The sequence below is a fragment of the Ananas comosus genome, linkage group 6 (assembly GCF_001540865.1).
Source record: "Ananas comosus cultivar F153 linkage group 6, ASM154086v1, whole genome shotgun sequence".
In the NCBI taxonomy this organism is placed as follows: Eukaryota; Viridiplantae; Streptophyta; class Magnoliopsida; order Poales; family Bromeliaceae; genus Ananas; species Ananas comosus.
Genome location: NC_033626.1, coordinates 6,423,873 through 6,443,904, shown reverse-complemented (window position 1 = coordinate 6,443,904; position 20,032 = coordinate 6,423,873). Strand labels below are relative to the sequence as shown.

The window sequence follows — 20,032 nt, the reverse complement described above, 5'->3', positions numbered from 1 at the left end:
GGACTGGGCAGTTTTCGCAGGCAGAGACCGGTCTCCCCGAGCAGGGACCGGTCCCCGAAGGTCCACCCTGCGCAGCTAGAGCTGCCGCGCGCAATGCATCCGGTCCCTCTCTGGTGGGACCGGTCTCTGGGGGACCGGTCTCTCAGACAGAGACCGATTCCCGAGAGCTAATCCTCCAGGACTTAGCCGATTTTTCGGCTGTCTCATTTCATACGCGTTCGGGGACCGGTCTCTCCCACCAGGGACCGGTCCCCGAGAGCTCAAAAGCTGCAGTTTGCAGATTTTTGATTCCCTAGCTCTCGAAAACCTCCCATAACACGTTTTTGATCATTTTAACACCTTCGGACTTTCCGAAGTGTACCATCCTCGCACTTTGGTCAATTTGACTAAAGTTCGATATTTATTTTTCGAATTTTCGGTATATTACATAGCCCTAGCATGCAATTAACCTTCTAATATTCCAAAATTAAATGCAGCGACATGCTAGAAACACTCTAGAGACTACTAGAATACTAAGCATTAAGAATTAAACCAAATTCTAAACACTTACCGAAATTGCGAACGCCGGGTCGAAAGCACGCTGCTCAACCGGACGCACGAAGACTCGAACCGTTGCTTCCAACGCGTTCACAAGCTCGCTCTCCGCCAACGCCGTGAATTTGAGGGAGAGATCTAGAAAGATGAAAGAGATATTTAGAGAGAGAAAGGGAGATTTTCTCTCTCCCTCCATTTGTGCGTGAGTTGGTGCTGGTGGTGCTCGGTTGAGGGAGAAGGAGAAGGGTCCTGTTACATAAATAGCCCCTTAACACTATTCACACTAGCAGTTTAGCAGCTCAGAATCTGTTCCTCTTCGCCGGAGCTCTTCTGAATGTCCGTTCTCTCTCAAATTTGACAGTCAGGCTCGGTTTTACTTAATAAAAAATAAAATATCTTAACTATCCAGTTTGGACCATTTTTTGGTGACTGAAAGTCCTACCGAACTATAATCTCTAGCAGATAGTAGTTGGATTTTATTTTTCACTTTTCCGGTGTTAGAATAGCATGAAATTTTAAATCTAGCCTCATAAAAATAATCCCGACATATTCTTACATTTTCATAATGTTCTGACACTGTGCATTTTCTGCTAAAATATTAGTCCCGTTTCTCACAGAAAATTCTAAATCTCCTGTTTTTCATTCCAATTTTAGCATAAGTCATTCCAGACTTACATTTTATTTCTTTAAGTCCAATAAAAATAGTATCTCATACTACTTTTATTTACACTTAATTTTATATTAAAATCTGGTACAGTTGACTGAATTCTAAATATATAACTTAGAACTCTGTCGATTTGGAGATGATTTTGCCTTAGTTATATGTACTAAGGTGATTGATTTAGCTCTAAGTATATATATTAGGGGTAGTCGATTTTGCATTTGATTTTTTACTCTAGGTATACGAGCTAGAGTAAAGAAAAGGTTCATGATGAACTTTGGGCATGAGCTTGATGTATGGTTCATAGGTATTGGATTTGTTTCATGAATTTGGATATAGTTCATTGGGTTTGGTGTATGGGATTTGGTTCATGAGATGTGGTGTATGGTTCATGAGGTTTATGACTCATAGGGTTTGATGTATGGTTCATGATATTTAGTTCATGAACTTAGGCATGGTTTATGGGATTGGGTTCATGAACATGGTGTATGGTTCATGGGGTTTGGTTTATGGTTCATGAACTCGGTGTATGGTTCATGAGGTTCGGTATGTGGGATATGATTCATGAACTTGGATATGATTCGCTGGTTTAGTGTATGAACTTGGTTCATGGTTCATGAATTTGGTTCATTTGATTTATAAACTTGGTTTATGGAATTGGTTCACGGTTCGGTTTATAGTATTTGGTTCACGGTTCATGAGATTTGGTTCATGAACTTGGATATGGTTTATGGCATTTGATATGGTTCATGCGATTTGGTTGATGAACTTGGATATGGTTTATGGCATTTGGTTCATGGTTCATGAGATTTGGTTCATGAACTTGGTGTATGGTTTATGGGATTTGGTTCATGAGGTTTGGTTTATTGTCAAGCCCCGAGCCCGATCCTTTTGGCCGGTTCGAGTGCGTCGAACAGACACCGAACAGACAGAGCTTCCCCTGTACGCCCAAGGCTTAACAACAGGTACAGATAGAGTATAGAAATTGCATAAGCGGAAGCATACACAATGGCTTGCACGAGGGCAAGCAATAGCCAAGAGTGAAGGTAAACAACTACACTTATGAACGGATTACAATCTTTGCATCATTTCTTTTCTTTTACATCATAGGATCTCAAAATGTCATTCTTGCATTTAAATGTAAGGATCTTTTACAACATACATATTCTTTTCTTTAATAACCAAATCATCAAGTACAAAAGATGATATAGTAAAAGGGGTATGCAACTAGAGTAAATAAACATCTCGGGCGGTCTCTACCTAGGGCGCGATGCCCTTACCGCGATCGTCCGCCGGCTCGCTGGGTCTCGGCTCTGTGGAAATAGGGGTGTGAGAACTACAACAAAGTTCCCAGTGGGTTCGGCAACCAACCACGCCGACTATCCTACTAGGTCTAATCAGGCATAATAGAATAAAAGAAAGTAAGTAACCAGCTAGCTAATGCAGCTAATATGCCTGAACAATATAAAATGATATGCACAATGTAATGCTCATGATGAATGCAAGGTCATAGTGCCAATACCCAATCTCTTGGCTAACCCGTAGGTTTCGCCCTCAACAAACTCACAAACTCAAAATCCCAATAATCGGGGAGATACTCGCTACAACCCGATGGGACCGTCCTCTGGGGAGATACTCGCTACAACCCAGTGATGTCGACTCCGGAGCACATCGCCCGAGGGGAAGCTACCACAACCTCGAGCAAGGACTAAAAGTGAGTACGATCAATTCTACATTTGAGGATTCTAAGTTCAATCCATTCCTTAACTTTAAGGAAGACCATGCTCAAATGACCCTTACACTAAGGTTGAAATGTCATATTATATCAATCATTCTTTCCTTTGCATTCGTTACTATCACTAATGTCATATACACTATCAAGTTCTTGTACTCATGCCACACTTGTTCTTTAAGTGCTAGATTCTTGTTCTCATGCCAAATGCCACACTTGTTTATTAAGGGTTCTAGACTCGTCGATGTTACTTGCTAGATCTATGTCAAAGTGTCACTTTTCGTTTACTAACCCTTCTAGGTTCTTGTCACATTTATGCATACATAGGGATCATCATTCTCACATTCTTACAAACATTTAACATGCATTTGAATTTACATTAGGTTATAAAAATCTCACAACTAACCCTATTATGCAAGATGCTCAAAAATGCACATATGCTCAAAAAATGACACTTAGACATAAAGAGATTTTCGATGTCTTTGGAATGCACCACCCACCTTAGATGGTTGCAAGGATGCTACGGTGAATTTCTTGAAATTTTTGAAGCCCTAGTCCGCGTGCTGCGGCTATCTGTACGGAAAATGACGTTTTTGTCAATAACTTTGCGTACACTCGTCAGATTGCCGAACCGAGCATTCCAACGCGTTTAAAATACCCTCAATTAGGTTTCTACATGGTCAAAATAGATCAAAACCTAACTTGGGCAAAACCCCTCTTTGGGATGCCCTAACATGTCATTTTTGCATTTCTCCGAGATTGATCTCATTCCTAAGAAAAAGATAGCTTAGATTCACTTGGGAAGCTCTCTAATAAGGTTTCTAAGCTTTTAGAACCATCTCTAGGGCATCTACTTTGAGCCCTAGTGATCCACCATGAGAGCTCTTCAAGAAAACCATGTTTTTCATGGAGTCATGGTCTAGAGGATTTCTAGGTTAATTAGAGGATCAAAACTCTAAATCCCAAGGTTTAAAACCAAACCCTAGGCTCTCTTATGCAATAAACTCACCTTGTCCACGAGCTCACCAAGGTCCACCTTGTTGGAGAGCCACCAAAGCCTTCAAACCCACCAAAATCTCCTCTCCAAGCTTCTTCTCCACTTTCTCCTTGCCCTAGACCAAGCTTTCTAGAGAGAGAAAGGGAAGAAAATGAGAGGGAAAGAGAGGAGGGGTGTGTGCTGCTGTGAAGAGAGGGCTAGGGTCAAATAACATATTGTGATAATTGCATTTAGGCCCTTCAACTTTCTATTCTGCAGCAGACTTATCCCTGCTGCCAGAGGTTTCGCGTACCGGTGCACGGGTTGGTATCACCGGTACACGACCTGCGCAGAAGCAAACCTGAGAGCAAACTCTCTCGGTTTCGCAGGGTGTGTACCGGTACACAGGGTCCCGTACCGGTACACCACCCAGGCTGCCCAAACCCGAGAGCAGCCTGTGCTCCGGTCGCTTGCTGTACCGGTACAACTACCATGGTGTACCGGTACGCAATGCTCCAGAATGCTGTTTTGGCTTCGACTCGACTCTACTTCGCGTCGTTCGATGCCAAAACCATTCCAACACTTCTTTAACCCATTTTTGCCCTTCCAAACATGCTGGAATGCAAAAATCACTCACCAATCCATTTCTCTCGACACTTTAACCGATTTGATTAAAGTTCGATTATCATTTTCGAGTTTCGATATGTTACATTTACGGTTCATGAACTTGGTGTATGGTTCATAAGATTTGGTATATGGTTCATTGGGGTTTGGTGTATGACTCATGAGATTTGGTTCATAAACTAGGATATGATTCATGGATTTGATGTATGAGCTTGGTTTATGGACTTGGTTCATGGTTCATGAGCTTGGTTCATTTGGTTCATGAACTTGGTTTATGGTTCATGAGCTTGGTTCATTTGGTTCATGAACTTGGTTTTTGGACTTGGTTCATGGTTCATGAACATGATTCATTTGGTTCATGAACTTGGTTTATGTTTCATGAGGTTAGACATGTGGGATTTGGTTCATGAACTTAGAAATGGTTCATGGATTTGGTATATAAACTTGGTTTATGGACTTGGTTTATATAGTTCATGAACTTGATGTATGGTTCATAGGGTTTGGTGTATAGGATTTGGTCCATGAACTTGGATATGGTCCATGGTATATGAACTTGGTTTATGGACTTGGTTCATGGTTCATGAGCTTGGTTCATTTGGTTCATGAACTTGGTTTGTGGTTCATGAACTCGGTGTATGAACTTGGTTCATGGTTTATGGGATTTGGGTATGGTTCGTGGTGTTTGGTTCACGAACTTGGGTAAGCTTAATGAACTTGGTTCACGGTTTATGGGATTTGGGTATGGTTCGTGGTGTTTGGTTCACAAACTTGTTTTGGCTTCATGAACTTGGTTCATGGTTTATGGAATTTGGTTCATGAACTTGGGTATGGTTCGTGGTGTTTTGTTTGCGAACTTGGTTCATGGTTTATGGGATTTGGTTCATGAACTTGGTTCATGAATCCAAGTTGAAAGTCTGGTATGGGTTCTATTTGTGATCCGGATTGGATTTGAGTTTGGGATTTATGGGCTTAGGTTTGGGTTTTTATTTGTGGACTGGATTTGATTTGGGTTTGGGGTTAGGTTTGGGTTTTTTATTTGTGGGTTTGGCTGTATTTATTTTTGTTTAGAATTAAGGTCCGAAGAAGGCTTCTTTAGACTTATCCAAATTTGAATTTGTGATCTGAAGAAGTTCCTTTTTGAGATTCACTGCAAATTGATTTTGAGGTCCGGAGGAATTTTCCTTTCGAATTTTATTGCAATTCGATTTTGGGGTCCGAAGAAATTTCCTTTTTAATTTTGCAATTTCGATTTGGGTTCCAAAGAAATCCCCTTTTAATTTATTTCAATTTTGATTTGGGGTCGGAAAAAATCTCCTTTTCGCAATTTGGATTTGGGGTCCGAAGAAATCTCCAGTTTGATTCTGATTTCGGGTCCTAAGAAATCCTCATTTTGATTCTGATTTGGGGTCTTAAGAAATCCCCGTTTTGATTTCTTGTGATTTTGATTTGGGGTCCGAAGAAATCCCCGTTTTGATTCTGATTTGGGGTCTGAAGAAATCCCCATTTTGACTTTGATTTGGGGTCCGAAGAAATCCCCGTTTTGATTCTGATTTGGGGTCTGAAGAAATCCCCATTTTGACTCTGATTTGGGGTCCGAAGAAATCCCCGTTTTGATTCTGATTTGGGGTCCAAGGAAATTCCCATTTTGATTTCGATTTGGGGTCTAATGAAATCCCCTTTTGATTTTGCAATTCGATTTGGGGTTCGAAGAAATCCCCTTTTGATTTTGCAATTAGATTTGGGATTCGACGAAATCCCCTTTTGATTTTGCAGTTCGATTTGGTTTGGGGTCCGAAGAAACAGAGAATCTTTGATTCACCTCCCCTCTTCTTTTGAAAATACCTAACCGGCGATACTGGAGATGACGGCGGTGAAGATGATTGGTGGTGCGGATCTGTTCGGCCGGCGAATTCGGTTCGATATTTTTAAAAAAGATTGAAGGGTCCGAAGAAACGGGGAATCTTTGATTCCCCTCCCCTCTTCTTTCGAAAATACTGAACCGGCGATACTGGAGATGACAGCGGTGAAGATGATGACGGTGGTGCGGATTTGTTCGGCCGGCAAATTTGGTTCGATATTTTCAAAAGAGATTGAAGGGTCCGAAGAACGGGGAATCTTTAATTCCCCTCCCCTCTTCTTTCGAAAATACCGAACCGACGATGCTGGAGATGGTCGCAGCAATGTAGATCATCCATTTCATCAATTAACGGCTTCGAATGAGGTATCGAGAGGTCCGAAGAAACAGAAAGCCATTGGCTTCCCTCCACTCTCCCATCGAAGCCGTTTAGATGGTATGGATGACTACGGTAGCAGGATCTAAAAAAAAAGAAAAGGGAGGAAGGAAAAGAGATCATTTTTTTTTATTTTTTTGATATGCTTTATTATTATTATTATTTTCTTTCTTTATTTCTTTCTTCTTTTTTTTTATCTTTACCTGATGATCAAATGACGGGCTGGATGAAGCGGCACGGCGGTGCGGTCGAAAAATTCTCCTCCTTTGAATTTTTTGTATGCGTGTAGCAAGGAGTGGAAATGTTATTATCTCTCCTCTTTGTATCGTCGTCTCTCTCCGTATCGCTATCGTCTCTCTCTATCTATTTATCCTCTCTTCTGTGTGTATCCCTTCCTCTTTTTTTATTCTCACATTTATAATAAAAGGGGAGATTTGAGGAGTCGGAGAGATTTGTGGGTTAGGCGAGAGATATTTTGAGTCGGTTAGGGATTCGAAATTCGAAATCGAATTTTGAATCAGTAGTTGGAGGGATAAATATTCGAAATTTGAATAGATGTGGTTGGTTGGGTGATATTTTGGGAGTTGGTTGGTTAGTTGGGAGATATTTTGGGAGTTGGTTCGGAATTTGAACGGGAGATATTTTGGGAGTTGGTTGTGGTTGGTTGGAAGATATTTTGGGAGTTGGTTGGTTGGTTGGGAGATATTTTGGGAATTGGTTGGGGATTTGAATTGGAGATATTTTGAGAGTTGGTTGGGATTTGAAATTTGAATGAGCTTGTTTGGATGAAAGATATTTTCTAATTGGATATTGAATTTTAGGATGTGGATATGGACCGTCATTGATTCCCACTTTGATGAAAATTGTTTGGCACAAATAATAATATTCATAAGGCCCGAATTATTCCATAGGCTTAAAATTTTAACGGGCTTTCATAAGGCCCACCAACTCACATTCATTAATGGGTCTATTGTGGATTTAAATTATAACTATTGGCCCTTAAATTTCATGGTTAACATGAGATCTATTAGGATTGTATGAGCCCGAATCTAACCGGTTTTGATTATGATTAGGATTGTTTTTCCTGTATATATAGTATAAGTATTTTTTTTTTTTTTACATCCAACAAGTATAAAAGGAGGTTAAGGCAACACTACCTTTCATCAAGGAGGTGATGGCGACGAAGGGCGTTCCCCCTAAACACAGCCGATGCGGCTGTGGGGGATGTGGCTAGCGTTTTCCTTGTCTGTGGTGGCTGCGGCAGCGCCAGCGGGNTGTCTTCAGATTTGTTTTGGCACCGCAGGTGGTTGTTCCGGAGGAGGAAATTAAAGCCGTCATGGCTGCCGGCGGCGGGGGTAGTCCCCATGGCGGCGGTGGTGGAAAGGGCGAGAACCGAGTCAGTCGTTGACGAGGAGGCAACTATTGTGAAGGGTATCTAGCACGTCGGGGTTTAGATTGACCACCACTTTCTGGAGTGCTTCAATTGCCGCGAGCCCATTAGCTCTCTTCTCTTAAAGGTTCGAACATTTATTCAGTTTTTTTTTTTTATTTTCTCATTTATTTATATTTTTTTACTAAACGGTGAGCTTATTTCCGACCATAGAAGAGCGGAGATCCAAAGGGCTCGGAGTAGCTGAAGCGCTTCAGGTAGTGCGAGTCGATCTTAATGTCGATCTGCTTGGTCCTATACTTTCCAACATCATCCTTCTCCTCGACCACTCTTTCGCCTCAGTCCCCTTCTGCCGCGGCCGTCGTCGGCATGACCACCGCTACCAACCACGACGACTTTAATTTTTGCCCCCCGTAATCACTGGCTGGACCACTGAAACAAACGCGATGAGGAAGAGCTGCGGACGCCGCCGCCGCCGCCGCCGCCATAGCAATTAAGGACGAGGAAGGCACGAGCCACATCCCCCACGGCCGCATCGGCTGTGTTTAGAGGGAACGCCCTTCGTCGCCTTCACCTCCTTGACAAAAAATAGCATCGCCCTGTGCATGGAAGCGCAAAAAAAGGTCAAATGATCTTTATTGTTTTCTTAATTGTTTAGAGAAAATGGTATATTGTATGCAAATCCTGTCTTGTATATTACAAAGTACTATAAAATCGTGTAATTTGCATCAAAGAAAATGTAATCCTTGCTCCCAGATTAATAGAGAGTGCATTGTCTATTTCATTCATTAATCTTCTTATTCTTTGGTTTCTATTTTCTACCAAAAATGCTAGATGTACCAAATGTTGAGAAAAATTTGGACTATTTACGAACTTGTTACACTATTTAGCAAAGAATNGCAGAGTTCGCGTACAATAACAGTTATCAAGAAAGTATCGCGATGGTGCCATTCGAGGCTCTTTATGGAAAGAAGTGTCACTCCCCAATTCATTAGAGCGATGTGGGCGAGAGGGCGGGTCTTGGCCCCGATGTAGTACGGGAGGCGGAGGAGAAAGTTCGTCTTGCTCGCCAACGACTTGCTACGGCGCAATCTCGGCAAAAGAGTTATGCCGACAAACGGAGGAAAGATATAGAGTTTGCCGTTGGAGACCACGTGTTTCTAATGATTTCGCCGATGAGAGGGATTAAGCTGTTTGGAATCCGTGGGAAGCTAAGTCCCCGGTACCTTGGACCGTTCGAAATACTGGAACGGGTCGGCGCGGTGGCATACCGAGTAGCATTACCACCAAGACTTGCAGGAGTGCACGATGTGTTCCACGTGTCGAATCTCCGCAAGTATGTTCACGACCCCGATCATGTTCTCTCGTTTGAACCGTCCAAGATTCAAGAGGACATGACCTATAAGGAGTTTCCGGCGTACATCATCGATCGAGAAGTAAGAAAACTACGAAATCGTAAGATTCCGTACGTAAAGATTCGTTGGTGTAACCACGACGACCGGGAAGCTACTTGGGGGCTCGAGAGCGCAATGCGGGAGCATTACCCTCATCTCTTCGACGAGCTGAACTAAGGTACGAGTCGAGTTCGGGCTTAAATTAAACTAGTTTCACGGACGAAACTAAATATAAGGGGTGGAGAATGTAACATATCGAAACCCGAAAAACGATAATCGAACTTTAATCAAATTGGTTAAAGTGTCGAGAGAAATGAATTGGTGAGTTTCATTTTTTTTGCATTCCAACAAGTTTGGAAGGGCAAAAATGAGTTAAAGAAGTGTTGGAATGGTTTTGGCATCGAACGATGCGAAGTAGAGTCGGGTCGAAACCAAAACAGCATTCTGGAGCATTGTATACCGGTATACCATGGTGGTTGTACCGGTACAGCAAGCGACCCGAGCACAGGCTGCTCTTGGGTTTGGGCAGCCTGGGTGGTGTACCGGTACGGGACCCCGTGTACCGGTACACACCCTGCGAAACCGAGAGAGTTTGCTCTCGGGTTTGGGCCTCTGCGCAGGTCCGTACCGGTACACAAACCCGCGTACCGGTACACAGCAGTTTTGGCAGCAGGGATGAATCTGCTGCAGAATAGAGAGTTGGAGGGCCTAGTTGCAATTGTAGCAACATGTTAACAACCCAACACCTCTCTCTCTCCCTCCCACAGCCACCCACATCCCCCTCTCTCATTTTCCCTCTCTTTTCTCTCTCTATAACTCTAGGGTTTGGTGGAGAAGGTGGACAAGAAGCTTGAAGAGGTGGTTTTGGAGGCTTGAGAGGATCTTGTGGCTCTCCAACAAGAAGGAGCTTGCTAGGGCTTGGGCAAAGGTGAGTCTCTTTGCAAGTTGAGTCTAGGGTTTGGGTTTTAGCCCTATGTTTAGGAGTTTTGAGCTTGTTTTATCCTTTAGAAACCTCCTAGAGCCAAGAACACCATGAAAGCATGGCTTTCTTGAGGAGCTCTCATGGTGGATCACTAGGGCTCAAAGTAGATGCCCTAGGGATGATTCTAAAAGCTTAGAAACCTTATTAGAGAGCTTCCCAAGTGATTCTAAGCTATTCTTTGCTTAGCGACAAGATCAATCTAGGAAAAATACAAAAATGACATGTCAGGGCATCCCAAAGAGGGGTTTTGCCCAAGTTGGGTTTTGATCTATTTTGATCATGTAGAAACCTAATTGAGGGTATTTTAAACGCGTTGGAACGCTCGGTTCGGCAATCTGATGAGTGTACGCAAAGTTATTGACAAAAACGTCATTTTCCGTACAGATAGCCGCAGCACGCGAACTAGGGTTTCAAAAATTCCAAGAAATTCACCATAGCATCCTGGTAACCATCTAAGGTGGGTGGTGCATTCCAAGGACATCGGAAATCTCTTTATATTTAAAGTGTCATATTTGAGCATATGTATTTATATTGAGCATGTTGCATAGTAGGGTTAATTGAGAGCTTCCATTGCATGATATGAGTTTTAATGCTTGAGAAATTATGGTAAATGAATGAGAATTGTTAACCCTATATATATGCATAACAAGGGACAAGAACCTAGAAGGGTTAGTAAACAAATGTGACATGTTGACATAGACATAGAGTGTGGCATGAGTACAAGAATATAGCACTTAGAAAATAATTGTGGCGTCAATGACCAGGAACAAGAATAAGTAGTGTACATGACACTAGTTGAGGTTAGAGGATGCAAGTAAATTGGGTTAGAGACAATATGACATATACATCTTAGAGTTAAAGGGTCATATGAACATGGTTCTCCTTGAAGTCAAGGAATGGATTGAATTTGGAATCCTTAAAGTTAAGGATTGATCGTACTCACCTAATAGTCCTTGCTCGAGGGCGGTAGCTCCCCCTCGGGCGATGTGCTCCGGAGTTGTCATCACTGGGTCGTAGCGGTTATCTCCCCAGAGGGCGGTCCCGTCGGGTCGTAGCGGTTATCTCCCCGACAATAGGAATTTGGGTTGGTGAGTTTGTGAGGGCGAAACCTACGGGCTAGCCATGAGATTGGGTAATGAAAAGTTAATTTTGCATTCATCATATGCATTCTATCGAGCATAGTTTTACTTATCGTTCAGGCATATTATCTGCATTTGTTAGTTGGTTATTATCTATTCTTTCTTCTATTATGCCTGATTAGATCTAGTGGGATAGTCGGCGTGGTTGGTTGCCGAATCCACTGGAAACTTTGTTGTAGTTCTCACCCCACTATTTCCACAGAGCCGGGACCAAGCGAGCCGGCTGATGATCGCGGTAAGGGCATCGCGCCCTAGGTAGAGACCGCCCGAGATGGTTATCATTTTGTAGTCGCATACCCTTACTATCATCTTTTGTATTTGATGATTTTAGTATCATGAACTTGCTCTAATGAATAATGTAAAGGATATTTATTTTAAATGTCAAAAGTTATACTTTGGAAGAAATGAGATGTAACAAGAAATGATGCAAAAATGTGAAAGAACTTGATTATAGTTGGATGCATGTATGTGATTTAAATTTAATCAAATACCTGTATGATGTTTAGTAGATTCTTTCACTATTGGCTATTGCTTGCCCTCGTGCAAGCCATTATGTATGCTTCCGTTTGGTGCAAAATTCATACTCTATTTGTACAGGATGTTGAGCCTTGGGCGGACAGGGGAGATTTTGTTCTTTCGGCGTCTGTTTGATTCGCTCGAACCGGCCAAATAGGATCGGGTTCGGGGCGTGACAGATAAGATGGTATCAGAGCGTAAAGAGCCAAAAGGTGAAAGTATAGGATGGACCTAGAGACCCTTAGGAATGGAAAGACCTTAAGGACCTAGGAAACGTGAGTGACGTTGAACAATGTATAGCGAAAGCTTATGATTGGGTTAATGTAATATGTCTCTAATGTGGTTAGGGACTANCATACTCTATTTGTATAGGATGTTGAGCCTTGGGCGGACAGGGGAGACTTTGTCCGTTCGGCGTCTGTTTGACGCGCTCGAACCGGCCAAATAGGATCGGGTTCGGGGTGTGACATAAGGACTTGTTGCAGTATTAATGTTTGCCAAATATTGCACCATTAATGTTAATATTACACCTAATTTAAGAATTTTTTTCTCTGGTTATAGACTCGTTGCACCATTTTCTTAAAACCATTGCACTACTTAGGAATATGTTACACCACATAGAGCCTTTTTTTTTGCACTACTACCTTTGCGGAACCCCCTCCTCCTTCATCTCTTCTCCACTTCCAAACCCTAAAGCCATGTCCCTCGACCACGCTTCTTCCACTTCTCCTCTGCAAACGAGTGCTGGAATAAACTCCCCTATGCTTCTTACAGTTTAGGAAGAAGACTGCTTGACTGCCTTCCAAGGGAGTGGGATGTTGCCCTGGTGAGGGAGAAGATTGAACGCCAACGTCGCATTGGTACCTGCCGAAAGGTGCACTGTTAGAAGTGTTGTTCCACCATTTTTCTTCGCGTTGCTTCTTAGCGTTGCACTATTATTCCTGTTGCCGGCAGCGTATTTCTTGCCATGTAGCTTGTCAACTATTTAATTTCTTAAAGCTGAACAGCAAATACCGGGGCTGGCGAATAGCGGGGCTGATTTGGTTCGGGTTTCGATGAGAGTGACGTTGCGAAAAGCGCAAGGGGCGTATTTAATGTCCGCTAGGACCGTACGTTAGAGTATACGTATCTCAGGGAATACACGAGACGCGAATATAGACGAAGGGCATTTTGGTCAAGCGGCTGAAAATCCGGCCCGAATCTGCAAAATCAAAATAGGTGACCTACTTTTGTAAAAGCACAAAACTAGTGAATTTTTTATGCAAATTGGCCATATTCTTTTCCTGCTAAAAAAGGGGTTTGTCCACAAACCCAAATTCAAAATACTTGTTTTTATAAACCTTTCAAAAATATTAAACACAATATTCAAAAGAAACATAAATTAGAAATTTTTTAAAATCCTTCAAAAATATGTAAAATTCCAAACAATATTAAAAATTCTTCAAAAATAAACATATAATTTGTTACGTCCCGGATTACAGCGAAAGCCTGAATTACATCAACAAATCTGCTGCATGCATAAGGATACATCTTATATATATGAAGCGTCAACAGAGATTGTCCAAAAATAATTAACTAAATTCTAACAACAGTAGGTATCAAAGTAAAATAAAAAATATGTACTATAGCAACACTATAAATATACAATTATCACCATACAAGTTCTCAAAATGGTACAACATCTCTAATAAATTTAACCTTAAAATACTGTACAAACTGCTATATACACTGTTAGATTGTCCAGCTACACGCACAAACTGGGTAAAAGATGCTAACTATCCGTAATTTCCTTATGTCGATCAGTCACTGGTGCTGAAGGCTCTGAAATAAAATATTAATAAGAAAGATATGAGAACTATAATCCATAGTCCTTAGTGGGTATGGTCGACATTGCCGATGGTCTACACCACTAGGTTCATAAGAGGTAGAAATAGTAAATAACTAAGCAGTAGAAAAAAGAAGGGACTGATATAAATAATTGCTAAAAGCAAATACTACTATCATGTCTCTACAATATAACTAAAAACTATGAATTATATATTTCATTAATCAATTGATTAGATACTGAAAAAAATAATGCAAAAATACCCAATTATAGTGTCTGACTTAACAGTTAGGTCTAGCCTACATCACCTCGTGTCCAGCATCCACCTATAGTGGTCCACTATCACGCAAGCTACTATCTAGTCCATACCATAATAATATCTCATAACCTAACCTCCGGAGTGCACTCGCGGAGCGCTACCCTAACCGAGTATAATATCACTGTCAAGCTCAAAATAATATGTAGGCTATAGTCAAATGCGATGATTAAATAGATCATGACAATACTATTATAGTATCCCAAATACAGTTATAATCTCACTCTATCTGCCACTCCTAAAAATATGCATATCTTAATATACTTTACAAGTAGGTGTCAAAATACTTTATCTCAACTATGTCAATAGTTCATCTCATAAGCTAAATAATATAATATGGATATAAAAGTTAGTTCACCAATTTTGACAATATGGAATCCATGTATATCGCAAATTCATAGAACGGAACAGTTATCAGAATAGCAAGGCGATCCACTACTGCTCTCCTAGCTTGAACAACAATGACAACACCCTAGAGTAGCTCAAAAATCTCTCGTCAAAATCACGCGAAATCAGTTCTTAAAACATATAGAAATCAATTTTGAACTCTCAATTTCTACAAAATTTATCAAAATAGTCTAAATGAAAATAATAATAATAAAAATATTATGATAATAACCGGACTTCGAAACACCGAAAGACACACTCACGCATGCTCGACTCGCTGCTTGAAACCAAGCTCGCCTCACTCTCTCTCTCTCTTTTTTCTTTTTTTTCCCGCGCAACCGCCTTTCCGACTAGGGGTGGAAACGAGCCGAGCTCGAGCGAGCTTATNTTTGAGGATCTTAACACCTTGGAGAAGGACAAGGTGTACCTCGCCACACATTGCCTTGAGAAGGCGGCGAAGGTGTGGTGGAAGCGTGTTAGGCGGGATCGATCGCCCGATCTTCCGCCTATGTTGTGGGAGGAGTTCTGGAGGGCGGTGTTCGCCAACTACTTCCCCGATACGGTGAAGCGGAAGTTGCAAGAGAAATTCCGCAAGTTGCGACAGGGGGACCGCTCTATGGCAGATTACGAGCAGGAGTTCTCCCACCTTATCGACTGCGTCCCGGAGGTTGTTCGTGATGACCCGGACCGGGCTGATTGGTTCTTACGAGGACTCCAACCGAGGATTTACGAGAAGGTGAAAATCCTCAAGTTGACGACCTTTGCGGAGGTCTTTGATCGAGCCCTGTGGGCGAAGCACAGCAGCGCCCACATGCGAGAGGAGCGCGAGGCAATGGCGGAGTCAAGGGACAAGGGGAAGAAGCGGGCGGCGGGCGGTGCCGAGGGCCGGTCAAACACAAAGAAACCCCCTCGGTATCCCCGGCAGCAGTCGAAGAGTGGCAGGCCGTTCCGTTGTGTCATTTGCGGCGGTGATCATCGGCCGCCGGTATGCTCGCAGCGCGAGGGAAAGTGCTTTAGGTGCGGCCAGCCCGGGCACATGTCACGAGAGTGCCCGAGCTGGGGTTCATCTGCGCCTACCTCGGCATCAGTTCCTTATATCCCGAGACAGCAGGCGGGGTTACCACCGGCTATGTCGGCTGGGCGTTCGTCTTCATCGCGTCAGCCGGAGGCATCGAGGGCACCGAGTGGGCGGGTTTTTGCCACTCAGGTGCAGGAGGAGCCAATTCCTGTCCCCGACGACATCGTGGCAGGTATTATCTTGATCAGAGGCACCAGAGCTAGAGCTTTACTCGACACAGGTGCATCGCATTCATTCATTAATGCATCATTCGCTAGGACTCATGGCATTAAGATCATGCATCATTATGACTACTGGACGGTAAATTCGGTCAGGCATACTTTCCATGTTCATGAAGAATGTGTAGCGTGCCCAGTGCAGATAGGTGATTCGGTCATGCCGATTGATCTGTTGGTGTTAAACCGAATGTGGGGTTTTCACGTGATCTTGGGGACCAACTGGCTCTCCAAGTATTATGCCGTGATAGATTGTGAAAGTAAGGTGATCACGTTTCATGAGCCTAATCGAGAGGAGCTAGTGTATCAGGCAGCAAAAAGCTCGCTTTTCGCGGCGACCGTGTCGGCGGCACAGGCGAGGAAAATGATAAAGGGTGGTTGTGAGGCCTATTTGGCGACCATGGTAGAAGCCCAGAAGGAGCACCCGGAACTTAGTAGTATTCGGGTGGCGTGTGAGCTTCCGGATGTGTTTCCGGCGGAGTTACCGGGTTTGCCACCGGACCGGGAGGTCGAGTTCGTTATCGACTTGGTACCCGGGGCGGCTCCAATTTCGAAGGCTCCGTATAGAATGGCACCGGCGGAGCTAAAGGAGCTCAAGGCACAGTTGCAAGACTTGCTCGACAAAGGCTTTGTGAGGCCGAGTGCGTCACCCTGGGAAACTCCGATGCTATTCGTTAAGAAGAAGGACGGCACACTTCGACTCTGCGTGGATTACCGCGAGTTGAACAAGGTCACAGTGAAGAATAAGTACCCGTTGCCGAGGATCGATGACTTATTTGATCAGTTGCAGGGGTCAAGGGTATATTCAAAGATTGATCTTCAATCGAGGTATCATCAGTTGAAGATACGGCCCGAGGATGTGCACAAGACGGCGTACCGTACACGGTATGGCCATTATAAGTTCACGGTGATGCCGTTTGGGCTTACTAACGCCCCGGCGGCGTTCATGGACTTAATGAATAGAGTCTTCCGTCCGCTATTGGACCGGTGCGTCGTGGTATTCATTGACGACGTATTGGTATATTCTCGGACCGAGGAAGNCGAACTAACTCAACCTCTGCAAAACCGAGCTTTATCTGTGTTTTTATTAGAAATTTTGAGTTCTAAATTAACATTTCCTAATTTCAACTTTATGTATCAAAACTCCCCGAAAAAACGTAAAAAACGATAGAAATTCCGTTCGTCAGGTGCACCCGAGGTAGGTATAGGGAAGAGCAAACAGTAGAACTAACTCTCTCTCTCTCTCTCTCTCTCTCAGCCTTTATCCCGACCGTTTGCTCGCTCGGCCGAGCGCAAGCTGAGCACAAGCCGAGCTATAAGCCGAGCGAGCTCGAACTGAGCTTTAATTTACTCGGCTCGAACTTGTTTTATTTTCCGAGCTTTAAGTAAAGTTCGGCTCGAACTCATAATGAGCCGAGCAAGCTTAATCCATTAATGTAGAAAAATACTGACTAAAAAAAATGACACTTCAACCTTGTCTATTTGCTAAGATTCATTATATTTCTCCTCCTTTAAAAGTTTAGTCCTTGAAACTTAAAATGTATATCACGTTAGCTGCTCAAATAAGTAGGGAAGATTCTCGCATCGCATGCTTAGATTCTCATGTCGCCTCTCACTCCGCCTGATAACTCCATAATACCTTCACATAAGCAATAACTCGGTTTCGCAATTTTTTTACCTTTCGTGCAAGAATTCGAACCAGTTGCTCAGTAAGCTCATCTCCTCAGTCACCTCCAGTAGAACATAATCTATTACATGATGTGTTTCATGTCTCAGCCTTGAGGAAGTATTAATTTTTTTAAAAAATCCTTCAAAAATATATAAAAGTCTAAACAATATTAAAAATTCTTCGAAAAGAAACATATAAAAAAAGAAGTTTTATTCCAAAATAATGTAAACAAGTAAAATCCAAACAACATAAAAGATTCGTCAGAAATTTACATAATAATACAACATAAGATGATTGGGTCAAAAGAAAGGAAAATAAAAATAAATAGAAAATAAAAAATAGCACTCCGAAAGAAATAAAATATCCTATAGATTTGAAAAGATTTGCACTTTAAATTCGAACAATATAGTAATTCTATAGATGCGAAAGATTAGCGCTCTATTTGCAAAATTTAAAATTTTTCAAAAACCTTCCAAAAATATTAAACACAACACTAAAAATAAAAAAAAATTAAATCTTTCAAAAATCCTTCAAAAATATTAAAAAAAATTTGAACAATCTTAAAAATCCTTCGAAGATAGATAAAAAAATAAAAAATAAAAAATCTTTCATAATAACGTGAACAAAAACATTTGTACAAATATTAAAAACTCTTTCAAAAATGAACATAATAGTACAACGCAAAGATGATTGTCTCAAAAGAGAAGAAAATAAATATAAACACAGAAAAATTGCACTGGAAAGAAAATAAAAAAGTCCTTATGAAATAATAGAAAAATGTTTTAACACACACACACACACATATATATATATATATAGAACTAGACTGGAATACTATCAATAGCACAAAGCTATTTGTACTATTTGTTTTTTAGCCCTTGAATTGAGAAATGTGCGGTTAGGATAATATGGGCCCCCTAGGGTTGAGTGGGTGATTGGTTGAATAGTATAATCTAACGGGTAAAAATAATGAAATGGTTAAATCTAACGGTGGAAAATTCGATAGCACTAAGCCCTTGGTACTATCGATAGTATCCCAGCCGGACTCTATATATATATGAGTAGAGCTCCTGTGCTTTTAAAAGCACAGGAGCTCTTGTGCTTGGCATTTTTGCACCGTTGGATCGCTTCGCCTCGAGATCCGCGCGCAGTAAAAGGGTGAACTAGACGGAACGGCAAATAGCGCCGTTCCTCTCTCTCCTCTCTCTACACGTGAACCCACTCTCTCTCTTTTCCTCTGGCAATCCACCCTCTCTCTCTCTCTCTTTCTCTCTNGATTGGAAGTAGTAGCGCCGGGAGTGCCGGCGACACTTGCGGCGTTGGTTGTTCAACCGACACTATTGGAGAAGATTAAAGAGTTGCAAGCTTTCGATGAATATCTCCAAAAGGTGCACGGGAAAGTTGAGAGCGGTACTGCCGATGATTTTGGCATTGGGACCGACGGCGCACTCCGGTTTAGAAACCGTTGGTGTATGCCTAAGAATAAGGACATCCGCAGGGCGATCATGCAAGAAGCGCACCAATCCCTTTATAGTATACACCCGGGCGGCACCAAAATGTATCAAGATGTGAAGTTGCACTATTTGTGGCCGGGCATGAAGAAAGACATTGGGGAGTTTGTGGTGCAATGCCTTACTTGCCAACAAGTAAAAGCGGAGCAGCATTTTTCGGCGGGAAAATTACAAAGCTTACCTATACCCGTTTGGAAATGAGAGAATATCGCTATGGACTTTGTGACCGGATTGCCACGATCTCAAGGTGGGCACGATGCAATTTCGGTTATAGTGGACCGGTTGACGAAGTCGGCGCATTTCCTACCGATTCATATTACATGGTCGGGGGACAAATTGGCTCAAGTATATATCGACGAGATTGTGAGATTTCATGGGATGCCCGTGTCTATCGTGTCTGATCGGGACCCGAGGTTCACCTCTCACTTTTGGAGGAGCCTACAGGAGGCTTTGGACACGCGGCTCGACTTTAGCACGGCATTTCATCCTCAAAGTGATGGTCAATCGGAGAGGACGATACAAATACTTGAGGATATGCTTCGAGCGTGTGTACTGGATTATAAGGGCAATTGGCATGATCATCTACCGATGGCAGAGTTCGCGTACAATAACAGTTATCAAGAAAGTATCGCGATGGTGCCATTCGAGGCTCTTTATGGAAAGAAGTGTCACTCCCCAATTCATTAGAGCGATGTGGGCGAGAGGGCGGGTCTTGGCCCCGATGTAGTACGGGAGGCGGAGGAGAAAGTTCGTCTTGCTCGCCAACGACTTGCTACGGCGCAATCTCGGCAAAAGAGTTATGCCGACAAACGGAGGAAAGATATAGAGTTTGCCGTTGGAGACCACGTGTTT

At 42.5% G+C, this 20,032-nt stretch overlaps 1 protein-coding gene across 1 annotated transcript; it reads left to right on the top strand.

The window, feature by feature from the left end:
* Positions 9,324–9,719, top strand: LOC109712097. The gene has a single exon (XM_020235527.1). The coding sequence runs from the start codon at positions 9,324–9,326 to the stop codon at positions 9,717–9,719; it is 396 nt and encodes a 131-aa protein (XP_020091116.1).

Coding starts and splice junctions, on each gene's coding strand:
- LOC109712097 (XM_020235527.1), top strand. CDS start 9,324: ATGAGAGGGATTAAGCTGTTTGGAATCCGTGGGAAGCTAAGTCCCCGG.